The following is a 26789-nucleotide window of genomic DNA, read 5'->3' on the forward strand; positions in this document are numbered from 1 at the left end:
GTGTGTGTATACATACACACGTACATACACGTGTGTGTATACATACACACGTACATACACGTGTGTGTATACATACACACGTACATACACGTGTGTGTGTATACATACACACGTACATACACGTGTGTGTATACATACACACGTACATACACGTGTGTGTATACATACACACGTACATACACGTGTGTGTATACATACACACGTACATACACGTGTGTATACATACACACGTACATACATACACACGTACATACATACACACACTCACACACACTTACACATACATACACACACACACACACACACACACACACACACACACACACGTACACGTGTGTGTACACACACACACACACACACACAAACGTGTGTGTGTGTGTGTGTGTATATACACACACACACACACACACACACACACACACACACACACACACACACGCGCACGCACGCACACAATGTGTTTTATCATACATGTATTGCTTGGAGAATAAAAAATCTAGCAGCACAAGTGGTTAAAAATACTAAAGGACTATAATCCCTTACTGTACTGAAATGGTTCATAAGAAAGGCAGCTTCAGATTCATATAATGCCCTCTCTCAGCATTCTAGCTTTCAGAGACCTTGTGCCCCTGTTTAATATTTAACGGACACTATATTGCTGAGGCAACCTGCTAGGGAAACCGCTGATGGAAGACCTAAGCAAAAAAAACTAAAGGAAAGGAAAAAGAAAACAGCCTTGAAACCGTTTCCCTTATTTACATTTTTGCTTTGTTAGTAAACTGGTACGATTTGGCACGGGAAGCAAGACAAATGAAATTAGCATTTGCTACGTCGTCTGGCAGCAGCCGTGCATTTTGATGATGTGCTGTGTCAGCTCTCACTGCTGGTTTCGGTGAAAGTAGTCAAAGAAAGAGAAGGAAAAAAACCATCATCCCATATAGAGACAATCTAATTTTTTATGCCGCTCTGGCATCAATTTGCTTTCCCAAACACAGCCTTATTGTGGATAATTTCATTATTCAACATAGCATTGTTTGGGTTCTCTCTAAACAAACACGGCTAAATGCGACAGTGTTCTTCCTGCATGCAACTGAACAAAGAGGGGGAAAAAGATAAAAAAGTTTAACGGTCATGAAAACGGCAACTTATGGATTCTCTTAAAAGGCTTTGTTCACATTTGCGTCGGGGTTCCGTCAGGGGAACCCACAAACGGAAACCAAAGCTTTCCGTTTGCATTACCATTCTTTTCAATGGTAACACTTCCATTGCTAATGGTTTCCATTTGTCTCCGTTCTGCATGATTTCCGTTTCTTTTTTGGGGGGGGAATCAAGAGTGTAGTCAACTACGCAACTGATTCCGCCAAAGAAACGAAAACCTTGCGGAACAGAGACAAACGGAAACCGTTACCAACCGAAGCGTTACCATTGAAAACAATGGTAATGCAAACGGAAAGCTATGGTTTCCGTTCGTGGGTTCCCCTGACGGAAAGGTCTGACTGAACCTCGACGCAGATCTGAACAAAGCCTAATAAAAAAAAAAAATCCCCACAAAAAATTATAAACACCCCAACCTATTACTTACTGTACATTATAGGTTACATGATTATACAATAAATAATGCAGATTTTGATGCATATTATTGTACTATACATGTGAATAGGGTTTTATCAGTTATCTTTGTGTCAATACTAAAAACTACTGTAGTATCTTGTAGAAATTACACACACAATGAGGGAGATTTAACAAGATTGGTTGCTATGGGCCCCTCCACTAATCAGATTACAGCTCTCATTTATCTAAGGCCTTATGGAAAATGAAAGGAGCAATCTCATTAGTTGCTAAGGGCAACATATCTACTCTTTCTTTGCACCAGTTTTTTCAAATCTCGCCCATTGTGCTTAAAGAGGCTCTGTCACCAGATTATCAAATCCCTATGTCCTATTGAATGTGATCGGCGCTGCAATGTAGATAACAGCAAAGCTTGTTTTTTTGAAAAACGATCATTTTTGCCCAAGTTATGAGCAATTTTATATTTATGCAAATGAGCTTTTCAATGGACAACTGGGCGTGTTTTCTCGTTTTACCAACTGGGCGTGTATTGTGTTTTTACCAACTAGGCGTGTATTGTGTTTTTACCAACTGGGCGTTGTGAATAGAAGTGTATGACGCTGATGACAATGTTGAAGTACCTGTGGGTGACGTCACGCTGTATGTCTGCAGTGAAAGAAGCTGGGTGGGAACGATGAGAAGTGTATGATGCGGATTCATCAGCGTCATACACTTCTATTCACAACGCCCAGTTGGTAAAACGAGAAAACACGCCCAGTTGTCCATTGAAAAGCTCATTTGCATAAATCTAAAATTGCTCATAACTTGGGCAAAAATTATCGTTTTAAAAAAAAAAACAAAAAAACGTTACTGTTATCTACATTGCAGCGCTGATCACATGCAATAGGAGATAGGGATTTGATAATCTGGTGACAGAGCCTCTTTAAGGGCCTAAACCATCATCCACAACAATAGTGGTCTGAACAAACAGTGAATGCAATAGGTGCTGAAAGTTTATATAAACCTCCTAACGCTTTAGAATGTAGTTCTTCACTGCTTAAACCTTAAAAAAAAATCCTAAACAATAGAGAACAAGACACCATATGTACAAATAAACATTTTAAGGGTATGTTCACATGCTGCAGATTTAAAAAGGGAATTTCCATTAATCTGAAAAGGGGCTTACAGAAATCCATGGTGCAGAAACAACCCCATCCATATGTATGGATCTGGTTTTAAATCTTTGAAACCTGTAAAATGTTTTTCGTTTTATTTTGTAAATGTGGGCTATTGTTCTCTACATAGCGTTTTAATAGTTGCTGGTGTAAAAACGGTTACGTGACTGGTAGTAAAATTTGTGACTTTTCTCCTTGCCTGCATTTTGCAGAAATGATTCAAAGTATTGCTTCTATTAGGCTGGGTTCACACAACCTATTTTCAGACGTATACGAGGCGTTTTTTGCCTCGTTTTACGTCTGAAAATACGTCTCAAATATGTTGTCAAACATCTGCCCATTACTTTCTATGGGTATAACGCTGTATTGTTCCCACGACGCTTAATTTTACGCGTCGTACGGCAATTACGACGCGTAAAATTACGCCTCGTAAAAAGAAGTGCAGGACACTTCTTTGGACGTTTTTGGAGCTGTTTCCTCATAGACTCCAATGAAAACAGCTCCAAAAACGGACGTAAAAAACGCTGCGAAAACGTCGCGAAAAATGCAATGTTGGTCAAAAAACGTCTGAAAATCAGGGGCTGTTTTCCCTTGAAAACAGCTCTGTATTTTCAGACGTTTTTGGTCACTACGTGTGCACATACCCTTACAAGAAAACAGCTCTTAATTTTGACAGCTAGATGACACTACTGGGGCTTCTTTTTTCTCCGGATGGGAAAACACAAGTGTTCCACACTGGAACGAACAGTGTATATTAAATCTGTGTTACATATACTATATATAGTTTATACTATGAGGGCTTATTCAGACGAACGTGATATACGTTCGTGCAACGCGCGTGATTTTCACGCGCCTCGCACGGACCTATATTAGTCTATGGGGCAGTGCAGACTGTCAGTGATTTTTGCGCAGCGTAATTCCGCTGCGTAAAACTCACGACATGTCTGTTCTTTGTGCGTATTTTGCGCATCACGCACCCATTAAAATCAATGGGTGCGTGAAAATCACGTGCACCACACGGAAGCACTTCCGTGGGACGCTCGTGATTCGCACAACAGCAGTAAAACTATGAATGTAAACAGAAAAGCACCACGTGCTTTTCGGTTTACAAACATCCAAACGGAGTGTCATAATGATGGAGGCTGCGAGAAAATCACGCAGTCGCGCATCATACGGGGCTGACACACGGAGCTGTTAGATGCCTTTTGCGCACACGTAAAACGCCACATTTTTTACTCCTTGAAAACACCCTGCAAACAGCTTGTCGTTGAATTCAATGGTAAAAAGCTAAATAGTGCACACGAGGCGTAATTTTACACCACTGTTTGAAAAAAACGCAGCGTAAAAAGGTAGCGACATGTTACTTCTTGAAGCATTTTTGAAGTTGATTTTCCATATGATTCAAAATCGCTTGAAGCCCGATTTTTCATTGGTTTAAAATCAGGGAATAGGCTCCGCCCCCTACTGATGACGTGGCAGCCCATAATTGGCTGCAACGTACATCATTCCTCGCTGAATTGCCTAACGCAGCAGCACTGCGATGTTGGCCACAGTGGGTTTACACAGAGGCAGGACAGTTGTCCTGTCTCGTATAATTGAGGGACTAAAATGCATGGAGAAGCAATGAGTAAGTAAAAGAAGTTCATACGTACCGTTGCCTTGGTGACGCGTCCCTCTTGACATCCAGACCGACCTACCTGGATGACGCGGCAGTCCATGTGACCGCTGCTGCCTAAGTAGAACATCGCAAGCCCTTAGTTCTAAATGTCAGCAATCAGCAGGGGACTTGGTGCCCGGACCCCACCTATCAGAACTTCTAACATGTCTGATGAGTCAGAAGTAGTGCAAACAAATAGGGACCCTGGTTAGGCGAAGATTACATCTTGTTTTTACTGTACGTCTGATGTGCAAGTTTTGATATGAAAAAACAGTGTCTAAAAGTGCACCACAGCTTGTCCATTGATTTCGATGGTCAGGACAGATGCCCTAATGGTATAGTTTGTGCTTCTGTACATTTTGTGTGCTTCCGTTCTATCCTTTTTTTTCCCCATGTCCTGAAAAGCATAGTCTTCTACGCTTTTCAGTACTTTTCCAAAACGTATACCACACGTATAACTTTTTATTGGTATTGGTATCACACTGCATTTTTTCAAACCACTATTCCTTCCACAGATATTATCACAGTATATACTCTGTTTTTGTTACTATTTGCTGTGTGGACTACTCCTGCAAACCCTTCTTCTTGTCGATTCAGCATATTGCCATTTTTTCTACTTCTGATACGGATATATAGCCCTCTGTATTAGAGCTTACTTTTTGGCATTTAAATATGTTACTGTCCTATGCGTAGCTCATATACAGTTGTCCGATTTGAATCCTTGATTTTATCATTTTGTATTTGTTATTTGTCTAATAAAGTTTGCACTTTTCTATGCCTGTGGCATTAATACTAATATAGTATATGACTCCTTTCTTTCTCTCTGTTTTCAATATATGGTGGAGTTTCTATTTCCAATACTGGGGAGGTCTTTATCTACACTGTTGGTGACCTAGCCCTCTTTACTGATTGCCCTGTGAGACATATGTTGATGAACTTGCTGTGTACTGTCTGTAGCTCAAATGCCCCTGTAAGCCAGTCTCAAATGCAGTGACATGACCGTGCTCCTGGCGTTTACCTACAGCTTGTGTGATTCTCTGTACACTGCCCAAATGGTTATTATATCCTCTACCCCTCCCTCTCTGGAGGACTTGTCTATAACATCCTGGGCACAGCAGTGTAGAGTTTTGTCTCATTAGCAGTCCGTGAGTAATTACAGTAGTACCTTACACCCTGTAATAGAGGGGCATCCAGGCAGCTGTAAATACAGGGAATGAGAGAGGAATCATGGGAACTGTAGACCTTTACATGGTAAAACCGCCAATGGCAAACCCAAGCAAAATGAAAATAGTACTGCACAGAATAGGGCAACAAAATGCAAATTAAAACTACTTACTATTGTGTTATGGTCACTATTCACACACATAAAAGGTAATTTTCTGTATTGATCATAAACTACGAAAACCCCTTAAAGTATTTATACGACTCTGTTCAAATCAAGTTTAAAGCTTCCATCGGTGGCATATGTCTAGAGGATTTCCCGACGTTTACCACCGATAGAAGGCTGTGATATATGCTATTGTATAGACCTAAAAAAAATTATATTGCGTTTAATTTTTTTTGTATTTTTTTTTTACAGTATTCCCCTTTATAGATTAGCATAGTTTAATGATGTGCTGCTCTTTACAGCAAATAAAGAGGAACGCCAACGCATACCGTCCCGGTGTACAGCATGCTAAAGAGATATACGCCAAACGTAGTTCACCAACATTATGTGAATGAAGCTTTGGGCTCTATCCACTCTGCTTTTTCATCTAAAATGAGAGCAGTAGAATGGGAGTAAAAAGGATAAAAGGTTTGGGAATTTTTCCCTTCTTCGGATATCTGTTCTTACCTTTTATGAAAAAGAAAACTAATCTCAAAAATGAAGTGTGACTTCATCCCGATTCTTAAATAATGCAAACAAATTCTACTAATGGAGTTGCATGAGCACTTGAGCCCGCAATCACAATTTCCATCTTACATGCATAAAAGCTATGGCCATTTTCATAGGAACAGTTACCCTAACCCCATTTATTATCTTCCTTCTTTAAATAATTGTAAACATGGAAGTTCAGCAATAGCAGCTACTATGAAATTTGTATCAGCACATTAATGTATATAGCATCCACATATTCCTAGTGCTTCAGAAGAGAAAGCCATGAACATAAAAAAATAACTTACATTATTTAATATTGACTAAAACATCTACATAATCCATGTCCAAGAAGCCGAGCGATGACACGGTCAATTAGAGCTCACAATCGAAAGGCTCATTGCCATAAAGTTAGTCCTTGTACAAAAATCACGTTAATGGAAGTAGATTTATGAGATTTATAAATGGAGAAGTAATGCAAAAGCCTTTCTGGAATTTTTATTACAATTGCAGGAGCCAAGTATCCCAAAGAGTTGAGAAGGCAATGACGTATATTTGTCAATGTCTATAGTGTATATGAAGGTCCTACAGTTTATACTATGCTCTAAATAGGAGACAACCCATATAGTATACCGCATTATAATAAGTAAAGTCAGGGACTTATCCTGGCACTACTTGGCCCTAAACCGCATATATAAAGAAAAAAGCAAGAAACAAATCATCCTGTTAGATGCAAGGCACCTACACAGATTTTGATGGTAGATCCGATCAATTACAATGGCATCTGTCAACAAATATCTAATGTCCGTGAATAGTTTTAATTGGTTAGCAGAGACAAACAAAAGTTCCTAAAGCAAGCTTGTTTCAAAAAATAAATGAAACCATGCAATTCTATTTAAAGTTAACTATATAGTAAAGCCTCATGTACTTTAGCAGTGGTGTGGATCTGGGCACTTGAAGGACTGTGCTCATCTGGTATTTTAGCAGTATGGCCTGCAAACGGATTTAGTAGCTCTTCATCTTTCTGCAACATGTTCACTTTATAAGGTGAAGTGTTTCCGAGCATGCAGTGTTTTTAATTTTGTTTTTTTCTTTTATATACATAGAATTGCACTCTATTTAGTAGTTTAGACCCAACCACCTGTCAGTCTGACACTTGATCAATAGCCAGATATCAGCTTATAGGTTGTTGCTATATTTTAAGTCACCCATTTGTAAGGAGTGTGAACAGTATAAGCTCCATTTGTAGCCTATTGAATGCTTATGTAATTTAATTGGTTGCCTGTCTCTTTAAATGTCCTGTATGGGAGTTGTTGTGTTACACTATAAGTAATGTTTTGTCTTCCAGGTTTGCTGGCAAACAGGCTGCGGAGCGGTCACTGTAGAAAGGAATAAGAGGCTTCTAGGGGAGAGTGACAAGGGAGGTACGGAGGATATGGCTAGGCCCAGGAAGAACCTGGTGCTTACTGGGATTGTAGCATAGTGATGCTGATGCGCTGCGCCACTATGCAGTCAGGCACCGCCGTTAGTGCAGAATGTCGGCTAACTGCATGTGGTGCTTGACTAAAGTATTGTAGATCTGAACAGCTGTGTACCAGTATCTGGTCTCCATCGGAAGCAGGCTCGTTCGGCCACAGAGAGGCAGGAGAGATTGGAGGCCATGGTGTAAGAGGTGATGGGAGATGTGAAAGTAGGCCTGTGTGGAGCTGAAGAGAGAGGTCGCATGCCAAGGGTGAGCCATTGAAGCAGGGGGGACTGAAGAGTACAGTCAGCCTAGAGTTGTTCGTTCTGGGGAATCTGCTGGGGCTGTGGAAATAGTTAGCCAGGTATGGGAACCAGTGGACACTTGAGCGGTACTGTGCTCAAACCTAGAGGAGGCTGCTGTTAGGTACTGTTGGAGCTCTAGAAGGTTTTATGTCTTAGTGGGCCGCTTAGATTACTGCAAGGAGGACTGGTTGGACTTGATAGGGCAGTCAGTGTGAGAGGTGTAAAGGTAGGGGTCCTTAAGAGTCAGGGCCCTAGACAAAAGGTTGACTTATTCCCGTGGTGACTGAGTGCATAGGTGCAGACCCAAGTCTGTTTGTCTGGTAGTGAGATTACCCATTAGACAAGATTAGTACAGAACCCTTGAGACGCAGGAAACTGTGGCCCAGACAAAGAGAACCCTTGAGAGCAGGGCTAAAGGAGAAAGAGATTGTACTCCGTTATATAGTGGAGGTCGAGAGTCCGAGTAAGGCCCCATGCAAACGGCCGTGCCCGTAATCACAGCCCGCGATTGCGGGCACGGCCGGCCGCCTGCATTTTCGGGCCGTGCGCCCATACAAAGGATGGGTGTACGGCCCATAAAATGCAAAAGAACGGACACGTTCCATAATTTTCGGAACATTTCTACGGCACGGACATCCATCCGTAGCGATACAGAAAGGTGTCCGTGGCCATGAGAACTGAACGGGTCCATAATTGCGGACCGTATTACGGTCCGCAATTACAGAGAACTTTTACGGTGTGAATGGGGCCTGAGACTGAGTGAAGTAAGAGTCTGCGTGTGGTAACTGTAAGCCAATCAGAGACCCTCAGAGGAAGTATTCCTTGTTTGTTAAGAGTTCCAATTGGTTGGTCAATTGACAACATGAGAAGATTGAGCGATTTTGTGTGTATTGTAACTGCCAAGACTGTGTACCTTTTTTTGAATGTTGTAACCATTAGACTGACTGTGCCTCTTAAAGCGATATTAACCATAACGATGTGTGCCACTGTACTTGCAGTGGTGTTCAGTAAAGTTAAATGTTTAAACTTTATTCGGTCTGCGAATATCTTCTTTTAAGAGACCCACTCCAGTAACCCCATGTTACATACAGTATTTACATAGTTTACCTTTGAATCTTTAGTCAGAGACCGGAACTTCTAGTATATTTGCTCTATGGGCATAATTGTATAGCTAGCATCACTTTCTATATAGTTGGTAATGGATTATCAATTATATTTTCCTTATGTGTATGTGATGCATCATGATGGATCAGATGCCACATGTTCATTTTGGATATCTAGATCATAGAAGCAGAACGAAAGTAACAAAAGCATCGGATCCATCACATGACTAACACCAACAGTGCCCTATGGAGCCCATAGACTTTAATGGGTTACGCCAGGTTTCCGTCATAGTCTACGTGGTTCTGCTGGACGAAATAGCAGCTATTTTTCCTGGCAAAAACTACGGAAACTGTGATTAAGGCTCTGATGCAGAGACGTGAACAGAGATTAATAAAGATGTATTTTGTTATAAAACATTTGGTTTACGTAGAACTCCTTTTTACTGTAGGTGTTATTGCTGTAGTGGAAGCTGAAGCATCTGATCAGGCTCACTGATCTCTCAAATCTGTCAGCAGAAGAGTTACCTCGATACAAATGCTTGAATGAAAAATATTGACTTGCATTAACACTCACCAGGAATGCTAGCCGGCGATATTGGACCTGATCTTGACTGATTGCTCCCAACAGGTGATCCCACCGGGGATGGTGATGGCCCTCCACCCTGAATGCTTGGTAGATGCGGTGATGCATGTGGAGAGAAGGGCGACTGTGCAGGATTGCTCTGCTCTCCCTGACTGCTTGTAGAACCCGAGGCACTCACAGCCGAACTTAACGTTGCTTCAGTTCCAGTCGGCAAGTCATCAATGGAACCAGATAAGTCCTGTAAAACAGACAAAAAGGTTTTCAAAGGTTTAAAAAAAAGCAATATCTTGATACTTTTTAAAGCAGCATGCAAGCAAAATAATTATCAAGAAACATTTCACGATGATATAAGTTTACGTGAGTGCCAAAAAAGATTGACGTTCAAAAGGTTTGTATGGTATATATGGTAGACCTGAAGCACACCTCCAACCAAATAATACAACTTTTATATACTCATGTATAATTTGGCTCTTCTTACACAATTTTTCCAGAGTAGATCCTACTTTTTTTAGTTTGCTCATTTGTATTTACCTAGTAAGTGAGTTAACTGTACTCCTTAGGGTACAATGCGATGTAGCGGCTGCCAAAACCCCGCTCATCGCTGCACGATTTTTCCGGTACTGCCCGGCACAATCATGTGGTCATTGACCATCGCAAGTGACCGGGGTATTGGCGGCATGCAGTAGCTGCTACGCTAGACCGTGTCCTTAGAAGAAAAAAAACTCACATAGAAAATATTTCTTTTGATAAAAAAAAGAGTTTATGCACGTTATGCATGATTAGAAAGAAATTAGGTAATGATTCAAGTCTCCATTTTCAATTAATGTAAAAACAGTGTTGAGTAATAGAATTACAGAATCTTTCTACAGGTGTGAACAGACACCGATAAGATGCTGCCTCGGACATAAACGGTGATATTATATCAGTAGGAAGGTGGCTTATTGAAAGAATCGGCAGAGAGCACGAAAGAGTAAAAACAATGCAAAATGTTACAATAAGCTGTATTCTGATCGCTTAGCAAATCCTCTCTGCTAATCCCTTGTAAATGTGTGCTGGAGTGAGTGACGGGTCCCATGCGTTTCCTCAAGTTCATGCCTTCCAGGGATTTGTGCTCACAAACCTGATGTAACTCATTCATAAAAGCAAAGAAGGTCACGTGAAGCCACAGTGTGTAAGGCCTAAAATATATTATGGGTGGAAGAAGGAGGGGGGCTGAGAGCGGAGGCAGGCAGGCTCCAGTTCCACAGCATGGCTTGACCTGGGGTAACCTTTAAAATGTGATTATTCACACAGGGAGAGGATTTCCTTGAAGGAGATTTACCATGGTGAAAACATAGTCTCCGCCAAACAACCTGACAAAGCAGGATGAATAAAAAGATGACTCGCCAAAAACAAGGCAAGGAAATATCTAGTTACTTGTAAGCAATAACTATACACACATCACAAGAACAGTCAAGGCTGCTACAGGGCTGATAAAGATGCTTACAACCTGCCTGTGCCCGGAACGCCATCGCAGACAAGGTGACAGATATAACAAATTATTGTGCAAATTGCCAATGGTCTCAACTCAGCATGGAAGTTTTTGCTTAATTTTTTTTTCTTTTATTGGCACCATTGAATCGGATGTCCATTTTCCCCACTAGAATCTGGACAGGACTGCTTAAAAAATGAGGGGATCTCAGTATAGTACACAATTGCAATAATAGTTTACAGAGTCTATGGTCTTCAATTATATCATGGCTTTATCCTAAACTTATGCCCTGAAAAATATACTTGACCAAGTAATATTGATGATCAAAGCTAAAACGAATATCAAAAGTAAGCATATAATAAAAACCAGTGAAAAAGACGACCAATGTGCATCCAGCTGTAATTTTTCCAGTACTATAAAAGGTTATGTTACAAGTTATATATGCAAATATGGCCTGTGCCTCAATATGTATCCGCTTTTATACCAAGGCACAGAGTTTCTTCTGTCTGATTCCATATAAAACCATCCCAAAAAAATTGGGGCCCTGTTCCATTTGATTCTATAATACGGAAGTATTCTCCCTTGGACAGAGACGTAGCTAGTCTTTTGTTTACCCAGAGCAAAGATTCAATTTGCTCCTCTAGCTCTGTATCTAAATAACTGCCAAGTTAGAATGGCTTGCTGGTGCCCCACCTGGCATCTAAAACCCAACCCCCTAGCTGCCCTAGATACATTGCAGTGGTCTACAGTGTGTAAATGGGATACAAACAACAATGTAAAATAATCTATAAACCAGTAAGAAAAAGGGAAGTATCTCAAAAGTAGCGTCATCCTTTAAATCCTTATTTTTATCTTGTTTTCACATACATTGCCATGGTCAGTACAGACTCATCAGTGATTCAGTGATGAAAGAAATATTTCAGCGGTTCATGGTCTTTCACCAGAGGAGCAGTATGAAGTCAGGTAATAGTGAACAGTGCTCAGTGTTTTATTAGTCTCATAAAGTGTCAAGAACTATTAGACTTGTTAATATTTAAGTAATTCGATTTTCTACGAATGACTACCATAGTCCAGTCTCCTTTGAGGGTTTAGGGCCTGTTCACATCACCGTCTGTGCTCCGTTGAGGGGTTCCGTCGGAGGTTCCCGTCAGGTTAACCCCTCAAAGGAAAGGCAAACTAAAACCTTAGCTTCAGTTTCCCTCACCATTGATCTCAATGGTGACTGAAACGTTGCGAATGGTTTTCGTTTGTCACCGTTGTGATAGGGTTCCATTGTTCTTGACTGAACCAATAGCGCAGTCGACTGCGCTATTAATTCCATCCAAACAACGAAACCCTGTCACCACGGTGATAAACGAAAACCTTCAGCAACGTTTCCGTCACCATTGAAAGCAGCGGTGAGGGAAACGGAAGCCAAGGTTTCAGTTTGCCTTTCCGTTGATGGGATAACCCTAACGGAAACCACCGACTGAATCACTCAATGGAAGGGCAACGCTGATGTGAACACAGCCTTAAAGGCACATTTCTTGAAACATTAAACCAGTGGTCGAGCCAGGATTTGCAGCCGTAATACAGGCACAAATTTTTGCCCATATTAGGCTTGTGTGAAACGGGCCTTAAATTGGTGATCTGGCATAAATACACACTAGACACTAAAGGGGTGGCTACCACAGATCAGAGCACCACTATTGTAGGACAATTAGATGGGAAGTTGGTAGAGGGATCATAGGACTGAATATATTCTGGGTGCAACATTATTAAATATAAAAGCTTCATATGTTATCCACAGGATCCATAAACAAATCTAAGATTTCAAGTCGGTAATAAACACTTCTCAACAGTTTTCGGCTGCACTCTACAATATTTACGTATGTAAATTGTATAGCCATTATCATGCCGGCTTACATGCATACACACCCTAGTGCACAGCTATTTAGATTCTTAATGACAGCCGTTCTGTGCCATTCCAAGCATCGAGCTTAGTTAACTAAGACACTCTGTAACTAATACCACTCTGGAGGATAATTTAGTCAGCAGGACACCAGTTCATTCTTTTTTTACAAGTACGATCAGATATATGATGTCTACACGCAAAAAAAAATCCCAGCTACAACTAAGGCACCTTTCACTATCGTAGTCCTTTATTTCATTACACTATAAAATTGACTAATTTAAGTAAAAAATAAATAAATAATAAAAAAAAAATTCTAATCACGTGCTACTTAAATTTAATATATAATTTGTTTACTAGTTAATAATACGAAGCCATATCCATAAATAATTTGCAACATTATTAAAATAATCATTACTAAGGTTGTGTTATATTTTACGTATATACCTGTATGAAGAGCATCTGACCATTAATACGCTGTGGGAAGGACTCCTGCATTTGTCCATCCCCTTATACTGTGGACTTGGCTTCAATGCATGGCAGTTCTGGTAAGGTTAAAAGGCCGCCAACTCGATCAGTGTTGGCAGGACAATGAATAATGCTGACATTCAGAGGCTGCTACAGAACGTAGAGATTGTGTGTAGTATAAGTGCATCACATTCATAATATTCCCGACAAGGCAGATTGTGAGTGGGAAATGTTAACACATCCCATTCCAAAAACGACAGAGGGGACAGGCATTAAAAAAACAAAATACAATCATAAAATCGAGTGCACAACAACTGGGGATGGTATTGCCACTTCCACAATAAAGTAAACCATTTACATGTTAAAAACGTGCTATTGAAGCTGCTAACTGCTCCATTAAAGTACTCAAGTGTGAATAAGTATTTCAGATAAGGATTAGTACACTCAAACATTCTTGTGTTGGTTGTACTATCTGCAAATGAAACTGCTTTTAGTATAATAAAAAAAAAAGCCAGCAAGTAGTTTAGGCTCATTTTGCCTTTGCCACTGTGTAAACGGCAATGCAATAGCACTAAACAGATTTGCAAACAGATGCAAAATGTTCATCCCAATCGTTAATGGAATGGGTAAAGTGACAAAATAAATGAAGAAAAAAAAAACTCCTGGCAGTGGTGCAAAGAAAAAAAAAATGCTAAATAGAATATGTTTAACGGCATTAGATCATTCACTGGCGGATTATAGCCGGAATTACAAAAACATTGCTATTTGGCAGTCTCCATGCACGAGTGCCCTGGGAGTAATCTGGCGTAAGCATTGAATCAGGTCACCGTCAGAGTCAAGAGAACAGGTCTTTTCAAATGAAGGTTGAAACTAATGATAAGCTTTGTGAAGATTAATAAACAGGCACTAATAGCTATCGCCAGTCACTGGATGATGCTTCAAAGGAAAACCACCAGGATTCTGGAACCACCTCTTTTATTACTGTATTTTTCCCTTTCTCTTTTTGCTTCTTGATGTCTGGTGTAATAAAATCATTGAATGAATGATTAATCTTGCATCCAGTGTCATGTGAATACATTTTATCTCTCTATATCTCAAGCCGTAAAAATTATAGTAGCGCGCTGTGTGACGGGGGCCGATGATGAATGCAAAATTCCCTATACACAGCACTGCTGCCGGAAAACACAAATAAATTATGCTATTCAGTCAGTGAAGTCTATTAAGTCTCATATTAAAAACAACATACAATTATGAACACTCACTTTATACACTAAAATTTTTGTAATCTGGCGTTTGATGATCAGGAGGCCACTACAGCCCTTTATCGAAGTATAATAGAAATATGGATATCAAGAATATGTTTAAAAAAAAACATGCTGGAATCGTGGCACCTTAAATATTTAGTGCATTTATATCCTAGAGATAATAATCTATCCTTCCTCTAAAAGCTTAATTTTGCTAAAAAAAAAGCTTTTTAAAAGGAAGCTCAATATACTGTATAAGATAATCAGGGGGAAAACATCAACCCTGGCAATACAGTGAGCGGCTACCAAGACCACATAGTAATGTGAAATCACCCAAGACTATAGTAAGAAGCTTTTCCAAAGGCCCCTGGGTTGCATTGTCTAGACAGCAAATGAGCTTAATGACTTTTTGCTTCCTGTGGAACTAGAAAATACCATCCAGATGAATTGCTGGAGCCAGTACAGAAATGATTGTATCATCCTCGCTTTTAAGAACACATCTATGTTGTCTTTTCTAAAAGCTGGTCCAGTAAGAAATTGTCTTCATGTGGAGATGAACTGCTCACCAACTAAAAAAAAAAAAAAAAGTTTGCGAAATCCCACTGTGAAACTGTTAAATGTATGCATATTATTTTAGTTATCCAGGCTCAGTAAATAATGAGGACAACGCATGTACATATAAAAAAAAAAACTCATTAAAAAAGAGGCTGACTTTTTTTATTTTCACAATTTTTTTTTGTATGGCTACACTCAAGATTTACACGAATTCTTGCGCCTGAATCGTTAACCTATTTAACCTTTCAATTCAAGGTCATAAGAACAAAAGCAAAATTTGGGGCTAGTTTTCTTGGATGCCAAATTAACAGCAAGTTGGAATTCGTTAACTTTTTTTTTAAACTACATTTTTGGCACCACAGATGAATCTAATGTATGTTATTAAATGTTCTGCTCCATTTGACATAATTAGGGATATTATATTAAAAGGAACGCTCTGGGCAAAACTGATACACTAGGTTATACCTAGTCCAGAGCCTAAGGGGGCAATGCATGACAAAGGGATTCTCTCTTTAGTGTTGTTGGAATCCTTGGATCACGCACTGCCCCCTCAGGCTCTGAACTTTAAAATATGCCTTAGCAGTATATAATTGTTCATATGAGAATCTAAAAATATATATACAAAATATGTCATACAAAAAAAAATCTTACACATTACCAAAGGATCATGGACAAGAGATATGACTTGCAAAGATAATATTCCTACAGATAGGAACATGTAAAAAAAAATGTTGCCCATGTGCAGTATTTCTTCAATGTCTACAAAATAAAACTAGAAGAATCCTCCAAATACTGATTCCTCTGTGGGACTTTAAGTTCCTCAAACACAAGAAACTTGTGTTAAGAATTTAAAATATTATTTTGACATGAAAAAACATATTTAATGACAACACACTAATGTAAGCTGAAAGATCAAATTTAAGCTTCCATTTCACGTATTGGTTGCCTCTGGCAAATTTATTTTAATTATTGTGCATTTAAAAATCCTCATGGTAGAAGATATTCATTTAAATTAATACAAATAGCCTGCAATGGATTTTATATGTAGCCTTTAAAGGCAAAATCAGTGCAGCGAGCAGAATTTATGTATTTATTGGAATAGTTATGCCACAACTGGTCAGAACTACTTAAATGACAAAGGGAGTTTATAGTCACCACTTTGTGCTCAGTGTCAAAGCATGCACATGGCAATTATCTATACAATGCATTAATGTATAAAGGGGACACAGACTGGAAGGTGACTTTAATATCAGGTAACGTTCCTGGCTCTGGTACTAGTGAGCAGGAGAAGCCAAATCAAGATAAATCAGAGAGCAAAGATTGCTTTTGTCATGGTGTCCGATGTTGAGGTTCTTTTCTACTCAGCTGCTTTGCTCTCTCTTACCAAATACACCCAAACTATGATATGCGCCAAACCTAATTTCTTTCCTCCTTTCCAATTCCTTATTATTATTTCATTTCAACAATAGAAGCAACAACAACAAGTAAGTGTTACTAGACGTGATGGACAATCGAGTTGGAGCGTAAGATTTTCAGGTGGGAGTGGTCGAGTGGTGGATATTCGAGTAGGAGTGCTGGGAGTGGTCGAGTGGTGGATATTCGAGTAGGAGTGCTGGGAGTGGTCGAGTGGTGGATAAGAGCAGGAGGGGGAAAAGCCAGAGGCAGTGAAGAGAGGGGGAAAGCCCGAAGAGGCTAATAAATGCTCTAACAGGCTAATAACAGCCTAAAGAGGCGTAACCACCTTAAAGAGGCTCTGTCACCAGATTTTGCAACCCCTATCTGCTATTGCAGCAGATCGGCGCTGCAATGTAGATTACAGTCACGTTTTTATTTTTTAAAAACGAGCATTTTTGGCCAAGTTATGACCATTTTTGTATTTATGCAAATGAGGCTTGCAAAAGTACAACTGGGCATGTTTAAAGTAAAAGTCCAACTGGGCGTGTATTATGTGTACACATCTGGGCGTTTACTTCTTTTACTAGCTGGGCGTTCTGACGAGAAGTATCATCCACTTCTCTTCAGAACGCCCAGCTTCTGGCAGTGCAGACACACAGCGTGTTCTCGAGAGATCACGCTGTGTCGTCACTCACTTCCTGCCCCAGGTCCTGCATCATGTCGGACGAGCGAGGACACATCGGCACCAGAGGCTACAGTTGATTCTGCAGCAGCATCGGCGTTTGCAGGTAAGTCGATGTAGCTACTTACCTGCAAACGCTGATGCTGCTGCAGAATCAACTGTAGCCTCTGGTGCCGATGTGGCCGACACGATGCAGGACCTGGGGCAGGAAGTGAGTGACGTCACAGCGTGATCTCTCGAGAACACGCTGTGTGTCTGCACTGCCAGAAGTTGGGTGTTAACGAACAGAAGTGGATGATGCTGATCATACACTCCCATTCCTAACGCCCAGCTAGTAAAAGAAGTAAAAACGCCCCGATGTACGCACATAATACACGCCCAGTTGTACTTTTACTTTTCAACACGCCCAGTTGTACTTTTGCAAGCCTCATTTGCATAAATACAAAAATGGTCATAACTTGGCCAAAAATGCTCGTTTTTTAAAAATAAAAACGTTACTGTAATCTACATTGCAGCGCCTATCTGCTGCAATAGCAGATGGAGTTGCAAAATCTGGTGACAGCGCCTCTTTAAGTGGAGAAACTGCCCTAAGGAGCAAAACCACCTTAAAAAGGCGTAATTGTTTTAAAGAGTATAATTGACTTAAAGGGTGTAATTGCACTAAGAAAATGCCACCAAAAATTATTAATTTGTCCGAAGACGACAATCGCTAAAAGACCAAGGAAAACAGAAGCTCAGAGAACAAGAGCAACTATAAGTGCAGAGGAACGCCAGGAACAACGAGACACCAATTCCCAAAACAAGGCGTTAAGAAGGCAAAACCAATAAGTATCATTCCTTTTTCTAGCAAACCCGTGTAACGGGTTTTCTATACATATAACAAATATTATATTTTATATGTTTTCTATGTATATTTATAGCCTGGAGGCGACATCTGGTGATACTTCTGTCGCTTGTGTGAAGGAACTACGGGAGTAAGTGACAGCACAGCGTGATCTCACGAGATCACGCTGTGCTGTGGATTAAGCTGGACATGAATAAAGAGAAGTGTATGACGCTGATTTGTCAGCGTCATACACTTCTCTTTACTATGCCCACTTGGTCAAGAGTAAAAAAACGCCTACTTAGGCATTAAGAACAAATTTGCATACCACTTAAAACAAAAGTTTTTTTAAAAAAAACAACACATTACTTATCTACATTAAAGCGCCTATTAGATTAGGTAGAAGAAAGGGCAGTTATAAACTGGTGACAGAGCCTCTTTAAGGCCATAGGCAGTGTTCATGTGACTTTCATCCGATAAGTATTTTTTCAAACATGTCTGCTATACAAAAATGCCAATCAAGACAGTGAAATACACTGGCATTTCCGTTTCCAGTGTGCCCACTCCACTAATCTGCAAAAGACAAGAGTTTTCATCAGACAAAACTTTTTGCAATCCAGATGAGTTTATTCTGAGGGGCCTATTGGGCCCAGATTAATAATTTAGGGGATATATAGTGAATAAACTAGTGGCTCTCCACTAGGGTATCATACAGATGCAGTGTTCTATTGCGAACATCCATGACAGCAGATGTTTGAGGCTATGGGCCCTGTTCACATCTTTCCATTGTTCTGTTCCATCAAGGGAAAAGCCGGAAGAAACTGTTCCGTTGCACAACGGATACCGCTGGTGGCCGACAGAACCCATTGACTTCAATGCTTTCCGGCGGGGTGTCCGTCGTTTTACCGGAAACAGTAGCACAGCATGCAGCACTATTGTTTCTGGTAATTTCTGCCGGATCCGCAATGGAGGCCCCTAACGGAGCCTCCAACACAGATGTTAACAGGTCCTTACAGAATGCGTCAATTATACGAAATGTGGTGAAATTCATAGGAAACTTTTGATTGTTCCCATTTACTTCACATTTATCCATTATCAAGATATTGAAACAGGATATTAAAAAGTAACTCATTTGACAAAATGTTTGACACGTCATAGTGACATAGAAGATTTGGTCGGTGGGTGTCCGGCTGCTGAGACCCCCACTGACTGCTAAAACTAAGTGGCAAATGTACTCTGCCCCTTTGGCTAGAATGGTATAACTTCATCTCTTTTCGGAAATATGTAGTTAGTGGAAGACAGGCTATGAGCCCGTCTTCAGCTAAGCCTGCCTCTCACAGAAGAACCGAGGTGAGTCAAAGTTATACCATTATAGCCGAAGGGGCAAAGCGCTCGGCTGAACGCTACTGCCGCTTTTTTTCAGTGATTGGTGGGGGTCTCAGCACCCGGACCCCCACCAATCATAACCTTCAGATATATCACTAAGACATGTCAAATAACAATTACTCTTTAAATAAGATACCATTGTTTGTGTAGCTGTTTCATAGATATAAAAAGAAGGTTACGAACTCCTGGCCTCACATCATGTGGTTTATTACAGGCTCTTAGATCGAACGCCTCAATAAGAATCATGTAGCAGTGTGTGCTCATTCCTGAGCCCAGAGTTTCTTCTACTTGTGTGATAATAAAGAAGGTTGCTGCAAGTACAGAGGGCAGGATTTCATCTGGCAGGAAATGAAGCAAGGCTTCTAAACCGGTCCTGACATGCGTTCTAATACCAGGAAGGCACAGCTGTGTGATCATTACTGCAATTACCAAACAGCATTTATTGCAGACTTACTGGGGCTTAAGACCTTGTGAGGGGGGATGCCGGCATGTCACACGGAGAACTCTCAAGACGTGGCGTTTAACGCTTATGCCAATATATTAGGCTGTAATGCATGGTGTCAAATGGTAAAGCAATAAATCTCAAGATCATTAGGTTTCTCACCCAGGTATACATAAAAAGCAAATCCAAGTTCTGGGCATCAACAAATATATGTTATTACAGTCTTTAAATTAAAAAATCGTAGTTTCCAAAGACGCAAAGCAAGAAAAAAGTAATTATTTACGAGTATTCGATTTCTAAAACATAGAGGTAATCTTAGGGTATGTTCACACGACCTATTTTCAGCTGTTTTCAAACCGTAAACGCCCAGAAAAATGGCTAAAAAACGCGGGGCTGAACGCCTCCAAACATCTTCCATTGATTTCAATTCGAAGAACAACGTTCCGTTCCCACGGGGCATTTTTTACACGGCCGTTTTTGGAGTAGTTTTTCATAGAAAAACAGCTCCAAAAACGGCCGAAATTACGCCGCAAGAAACGCTAGTTGCTTAAAATAAAGCTGAAAATCAGAGGCGGTTTTCCCTTGAAAACAGCTCCGTATTTACAGCCGTTTTTTGTTAAGCGTGTGAACATAGCCTTATTGTCGAAACAAAGCTGTTTTTTGGATCTAAATACAAGCTTATATAAATACATGTTGTAAGAATAATAATAAAATTAATAATGATAATTCAGCTTGTAAATGGCAACTCTAAAAAATTCTCTATTCAGGCAATTCTTTAATTGGCAGAAAGATATAACATACTTCATAATAAATTAAACCAATTAGTCATGAAGTGGTTAAAAACAAAATCTCATGTCATTAACAAGTATACAACGATAAATAAATAATAGCAAGAGAATGTTTTTTTTTTTTTCCTCCTTACTTTCCATCATGCTAACACATGGACAACTTACAAAAGGAGAGAATTCCAATTTAGTAGCAATTTCCTATATGGGGGAAAAATGCCTGACCTTGCGACCATGCTCAATTCACTAATGATTTCCCAGCAGGGTTCATTTAACAGACCTGCGCTAAAGGCCAGGACAATCCTGATGGCTGGGGTCAGCATAAGCAGTCCATGATGTATTCTCCAATATCTGCATTAAGGAGAGCAACAGGTCATCAATTAAATACGGACATTGAATATAAATAATCCCAGATCGGTTTACGTCAAGCAGGCAACCAACATCTCTGCATGACATGTGCTACTTCACAAGCTCATCTCCGGAAAGGACATCACCTTATATACCTGGATTATACCTCTGTACATAAGGATGAGAAATCTTCTGGTATACAAATACATGACTGCAGATTAAGACAAGGCAGGATATTTGACATTTCAAGATCATTTTTTTTTTTTTTTATACAGCACCATGTTAACAGTTTAACACATTGCTTTATGGCCTCCTTCACACAGTGTTTTTGTCTGGCGTTTTAAACTGCATGAAAATTATTGAGTTTTTACATGACATGCGTTTTTGGTGGTGTTTTTATTTAGTGTCATTTTGTTCTTTTCCTTTTTTTCCTAGCGTTTTTGCAGTGCTATAGAGAAGTCTTTGGGAAAGACGCCAAAAAAGCCATACCTAGAGCCGGTGTTTTGAAAATTCAAACTTATATTTGTCCGCAGCGTTTGTTTGGGAACGAAAATGTGCAAAGAAAGCTGTAAAAATCGCCAGCGAAAATGCGAGTAAACCTGTGTGTGAAACCAGCTTAACACTGCCACCACAAATTTATGAAAAGTCGCACAGAGGGTAACATGTATTTTGCTTGAAAGCAGGAGTGAGCCACCTCTTTCAGTCCATGTTCCATCAGGAACCGGCACTTTTGATGCGGGGAGGACACTGCTGTACGTTTTTTTGCATGCCCCCTTTTCAGATGCTCCGGTTCTTTAATAACAGTGATAGCAGTATGTTACAGCCATCTTCGTACATGACTGTGCTTCTCCTCCATTCTGACCTGCGTTGAGACCCAAACCAACTAGTAGTGCTATTCGAGATTTACAAGTCCCTATCTGACTCGCCAATGAGCTTTTTATTAAAAAAGGCACACTTGGACAAAAGCCTCCAGGGACAAAGTTTCCAACATCTTTAAGGGAGCCAACAGGCAAATTGCTGGGCAGCTAACAGTGAGAGGACAGTCAATTACTTATTGTGGTCTATCTGTAGAGCACTACTATTCGGCCAGAGCTCCTTCACTATAGATACCCATTCACATAAGGGTGAAGGAAGGCTCCATCTGATGCAACCAATGCTCCTATGTTCTTACCAGCATAAGAAATGGTTTACTCTGCATCCAGAGGATATACTATATAGAGAATGTTAATGCACACTCTTTTCTGTGTAGTGGCAGTACCATACATGTTAACATATATTTGTAGTCTGCACCGGACAGAATTTTTAAATGCCTGTGAGTGTGGGGAAATATTACACAAATATAAAGCTACATTTCAAGCTATACCAAGATCTGGATCCAGGTAACACAGGAGATCACTCGTTTCTACAGAGAGTGCAGGTTTTGGAAGGTAGTCCAAAATTGGATTTGATCAAACTGACAGAAGCTTAATTTTCCTTTTGACGTATTGCATGACGGCTAAGAGTTTTACTTGAGAATTCCAGGAAACATGTTCATGGCCCATAAGTGATACTTGGAGGAACAGAAGATTAGATAGGACAATGAAAGTCAAGATACATTCCAGAAACAAAATCTTCCTCCAGTGCCTTTTGAGAAAGCAGACAACCATAAAAAGAAAAAAAAAAAAATTTGTTGACCAAGTGGCAGTCAACTACTAGTCAAAGGGGGTTCACAAAGTATAATGATAGTATTGAAAAAAGGAGGAGATGTAGCACGTTAAGGGGAAAAAAAAAATGTCTTGAGGAATGTATACAACACCATCAATAAATCTATATTATTGTGAACTATGGAAGTTCACCTTCTCATGGGTTAAAGAGGCTCTGTCACCACATTATAAGTGCCCTATCTCCTACATAAGGAGATCGGATCTATAATGTAGATGACAGCAGTGCTTTTTATTAAAACAAACTATCTGTTTTCACCACTTTATTAGCAATTTTAGATTTATGCTAATGAGTTGCTTAATGCCCAAGTGGGCGTGTTTTTACTTTAGACCAAGTGGCCGTTGTACAGAGGAGTGTATGACGCTGACCAATCAGCGTCATGCACTCCTCTCCATTGATTTACTCAGCGCATAGGGATTCTTTTAGATCGCTATGTGTTGTCTTATACTAACACATTAACAATACTGAAGTGTTTAGACAGTGAATGTCTATTCACAATCTCTGCACTTCGTTACTGTTTCTGTGGTAGTTACAGCAGAGGAAGTGTAATCTTGCAAGATTACGCTGTAGAGGACAGGTTACAACGAGATCACGCTTCCTCTGCTGTAACTACCATAGAAACAGTAACGAAGTGCAGAGATTGTGAATAGACATCCCGTGGAATGTCTATTCACTGTCTAAACACTTCAGTATCGTTAATGCGTTAGTATAAGACAGCACATAGCGATCTAAAAGGATCCCTATGCGCTGACTAAATGAATGGAGAGGAGTGCATGACGCTGATTGGTCAGCGTCATACACTCCTTTGTACAACGCCTATATGGTCTAAAGTAAAAACACGCCTACTTGGGCATTAAGCAACTCATTAGCATAAATCTTAAATCGCTAATAAAGTGATGAAAATAATACAAGGGGGAGGAAACCTCCAGCTCACCAGCTCGCCTCCTGACAGTCCTGCTTCGCCCGGATCTCCGCAACGGTCCACGGTAGGCAATGGTACAAAAAGAAAGGATTTGATCCAGCGCTGCAGTGATGTACTTTAAAAAGGAACGTATTCCCACTTTTATTAGTATCAAAAGACTTGTTTAAAATTTCAATAACAGGCTTGGCGTCAAGGCAGTATTAGGTAGGTGAATGAATGCCATGACTAAGAGCACCAGCCGTGCTTGAAACGCGTAGGCCCATTACACCTACCTAATACTGCCTTGACGCCAAGCCTGTTATTGAAATTTTAAACAAGTCTTTTGATACTAATAAAAGTGGGAATACGTTCCTTTTTAAAGTACATCACTGCAGCGCTGGATCAAATCCTTTCTTTTTGTACCAAAGTGATGAAAACTCAGTTTTTTTTAAATTAAAAAGCATTACTGTCACCTACATTATAGCGCCGATCTCCTTATGTAGGAGACAGGGCACTTATAATGTGGTGACAGAGCCTCTTTAACTTAAATGTAGACATTTTGTTGATTTGCCTATAATTGCCATAGAGAAGTCGATACCTTATATTCTATCATCATTTTTGGCAACCTAGTCCTCATCTGTCGTCTACTTAGGAAGCTATTTCTTTCGAGTTCTTAGGGTTTCTAAACAGATTAACTACAGAACAAAGCAGCTTTACTGGTCAATAATAGAAAGGAAATGTGCTTTCATCTTACACAACCTCTTATTTTCAGCCTATCAATAAGTGACAGTATCTTGTTTGCTTTATTCTGTGCATAGAAGTGATCAGAGGGTCTGTTCACAAAAGGTATAAATGTGTCTATAGGTCTGTGTGAGTGTAATTCAAAGTCTAATTCAGCTTCTGATAGTTTGCCGCTTTTCTCGACCATGGAACTTCAGCAGAATTTGCAAACATAAGACTGATGGTAAAAAAATAAATAAAAATAAATAATAATAAACAAGTGGTTTCAGAATAGAATATTTAGTATTTTTTTAATAGGCTTTATTTTGTGATGTCTGCCCTTAAATTTTAGACCAGCAATCCATTATTAATCGCCAAAATAAGATCGGAACCCAGATCAAAATCGAGAAAAAAAAACCCGCCCAAAAACGTTCTTTGGGAAGGTTTCCCCTTCTCCCCTGAGCTTCGTTTCGGTCCTATTTTTTGGTGGTATAGAAGGATGGAACTCCCGAGAGCATGTGTGCGTGCAGCCTTAAAAAATGATGCCAGATCAAAGGAACATTGTGGTCTAAGCAGTTACAAAGTTAGGCTGCTTTCAGACAGCCATAAAGCAGACAGATTTCAGTGTTAATATTATGGCTGTAAGACTTTGACCTCTTGCAGTTCTACTGAACCGAACTTAGATCATTGTAGGGTTCTTTATATAGATTTAGATGTACAGTAGAATTTGTCTGAAAATGTGGATAGATATCAGACTTGTGTTTTTCAAGTAACACTTCATAATATACAGGGTTACTGGTATGTACAATGTTGATCCAGGTATTTTTCAGATTGCCAGTACAGATCAGGAAGATTTTTTTTCCATGAAAGCTGGATTCACTTCTGGCGTTTGCGCAAAACCTGAAATACATCACACTGCAAGTGTGAATCCAGCCTTAAAGCGACCCTGCGATCTCAGGACAAAATTATAAATGTGATGGGGTATATTGAGTAATATTACCTCGTGCATCTGCCTTTTCAGGGTACCCTCTGTGTTGTTGCAAAATGACCACAGCACTTCTCAGACTGAGTCTAAGACACCCCCTCTGTTCACGGATTAGATAGAACTGCTGACCTGAGCAGCTCTGGCCAATCCAAGTACAGTGGGAGTGTCTCAGACTCGCAGTCTAAGAAGCGCTGCCACTATTTTGGACAACACATAGGGTACCCTGAAACGGCCGATCCACGGCAGATGGCCACAACTGGAGGGCACCAGGTAATATTAATCCATACACCCCATTATATTTGAAATGTTGTCCCGGGACCGGAGGTTCGCTCTATTGGCAAATTAGTTTATGCCATTCAAGGGTTGTTTTTGCCTTACTCTGCATCAACTTGGGTTTTTTAAGATAAAAGGTTGTACACAATGGACTTTTCAGCTAACAAACTATGTAACTACCTAGATTTAGCTATAACTGATGCAGGGCAGCAAGGGTTTGTTGACATGTCAATGCAAGAACAAATAGCCACACAGGATGTTATAAAGTGGCAAACATGGCCAATCAATCCTACAAAGAATGGATGTACATAAAGGCAGATCGCATCTGGGTGGATTATATTAGGAAGTGGTTCTGAACAGGATTGTCTATATTAAATGTCTTTTGTTCCATCATGAAGAATAATTTAATTACCACAGGCAAAATTCAGAAATGCATATACATTTTTCTTCTCACAAAACCACTAGGATACCCAACGTGTAGAAACTTATACGTGTCATATAGATCAGCCATCCCAAAGCAGAGTGCCGGGCCTTCAGACCACTAATTGCATTCTATTCTTAAAAGGTCCCCCGGCCTGGGTGTCAAAATAATTGCAATTAAGGAGGGAGTCTGATAATTACAAAATTGAGCACCCTGCCAAGAATAATATCCTTCTAACTGATGCTCTGAATGAAGGACTAATTTATTTTAAAAGGGTTGAAAATCTTACTAAGTTACTATATTGTCACACATGGCCAAAAAGAAAACAGAGAGAGGATTCACATGGCTTATCCTTCTAAATCCTAAAGAGGTTGTGTCACAAAGACCTCACCTTACCAAATGCCCAATCAGGGAATATGGACATCATATCATGGAGGGGTCCCCCGCTCTGGAGCCCCTCTATGAGTCATAGTGGAGAGCAGCTAAGTATTAGCGGCTCGGACCGGCTCCACTCTCGAGGAACCGGTTCGTCCTTGAGTTACATGGATGCCGTTTACTTAAATGGCTGCAATGTAACACTACTTTTTCACCTGCAGAGATTGCTGCAGGA

At 40.1% G+C, this 26789-nt stretch overlaps 1 protein-coding gene across 8 annotated transcripts in view; it reads right to left on the reverse strand.

Annotated features, from left to right (window-relative positions):
* Positions 1–26789, reverse strand: part of ARID1B (AT-rich interaction domain 1B) — a 434025-nt gene that overhangs the window by 122883 nt on the left and 284353 nt on the right. For all 8 annotated transcript variants that reach the window (XM_075862678.1, XM_075862676.1, XM_075862674.1 and 5 more), the window contains one exon: positions 9680–9926. In XM_075862678.1, coding sequence (XP_075718793.1) covers positions 9680–9926 — 247 coding nt within the window. The remainder of the gene's footprint in view (positions 1–9679; positions 9927–26789) is intronic.

This window comes from Rhinoderma darwinii, chromosome 4 (assembly GCF_050947455.1).
Source record: "Rhinoderma darwinii isolate aRhiDar2 chromosome 4, aRhiDar2.hap1, whole genome shotgun sequence".
In the NCBI taxonomy this organism is placed as follows: Eukaryota; Metazoa; Chordata; class Amphibia; order Anura; family Rhinodermatidae; genus Rhinoderma; species Rhinoderma darwinii.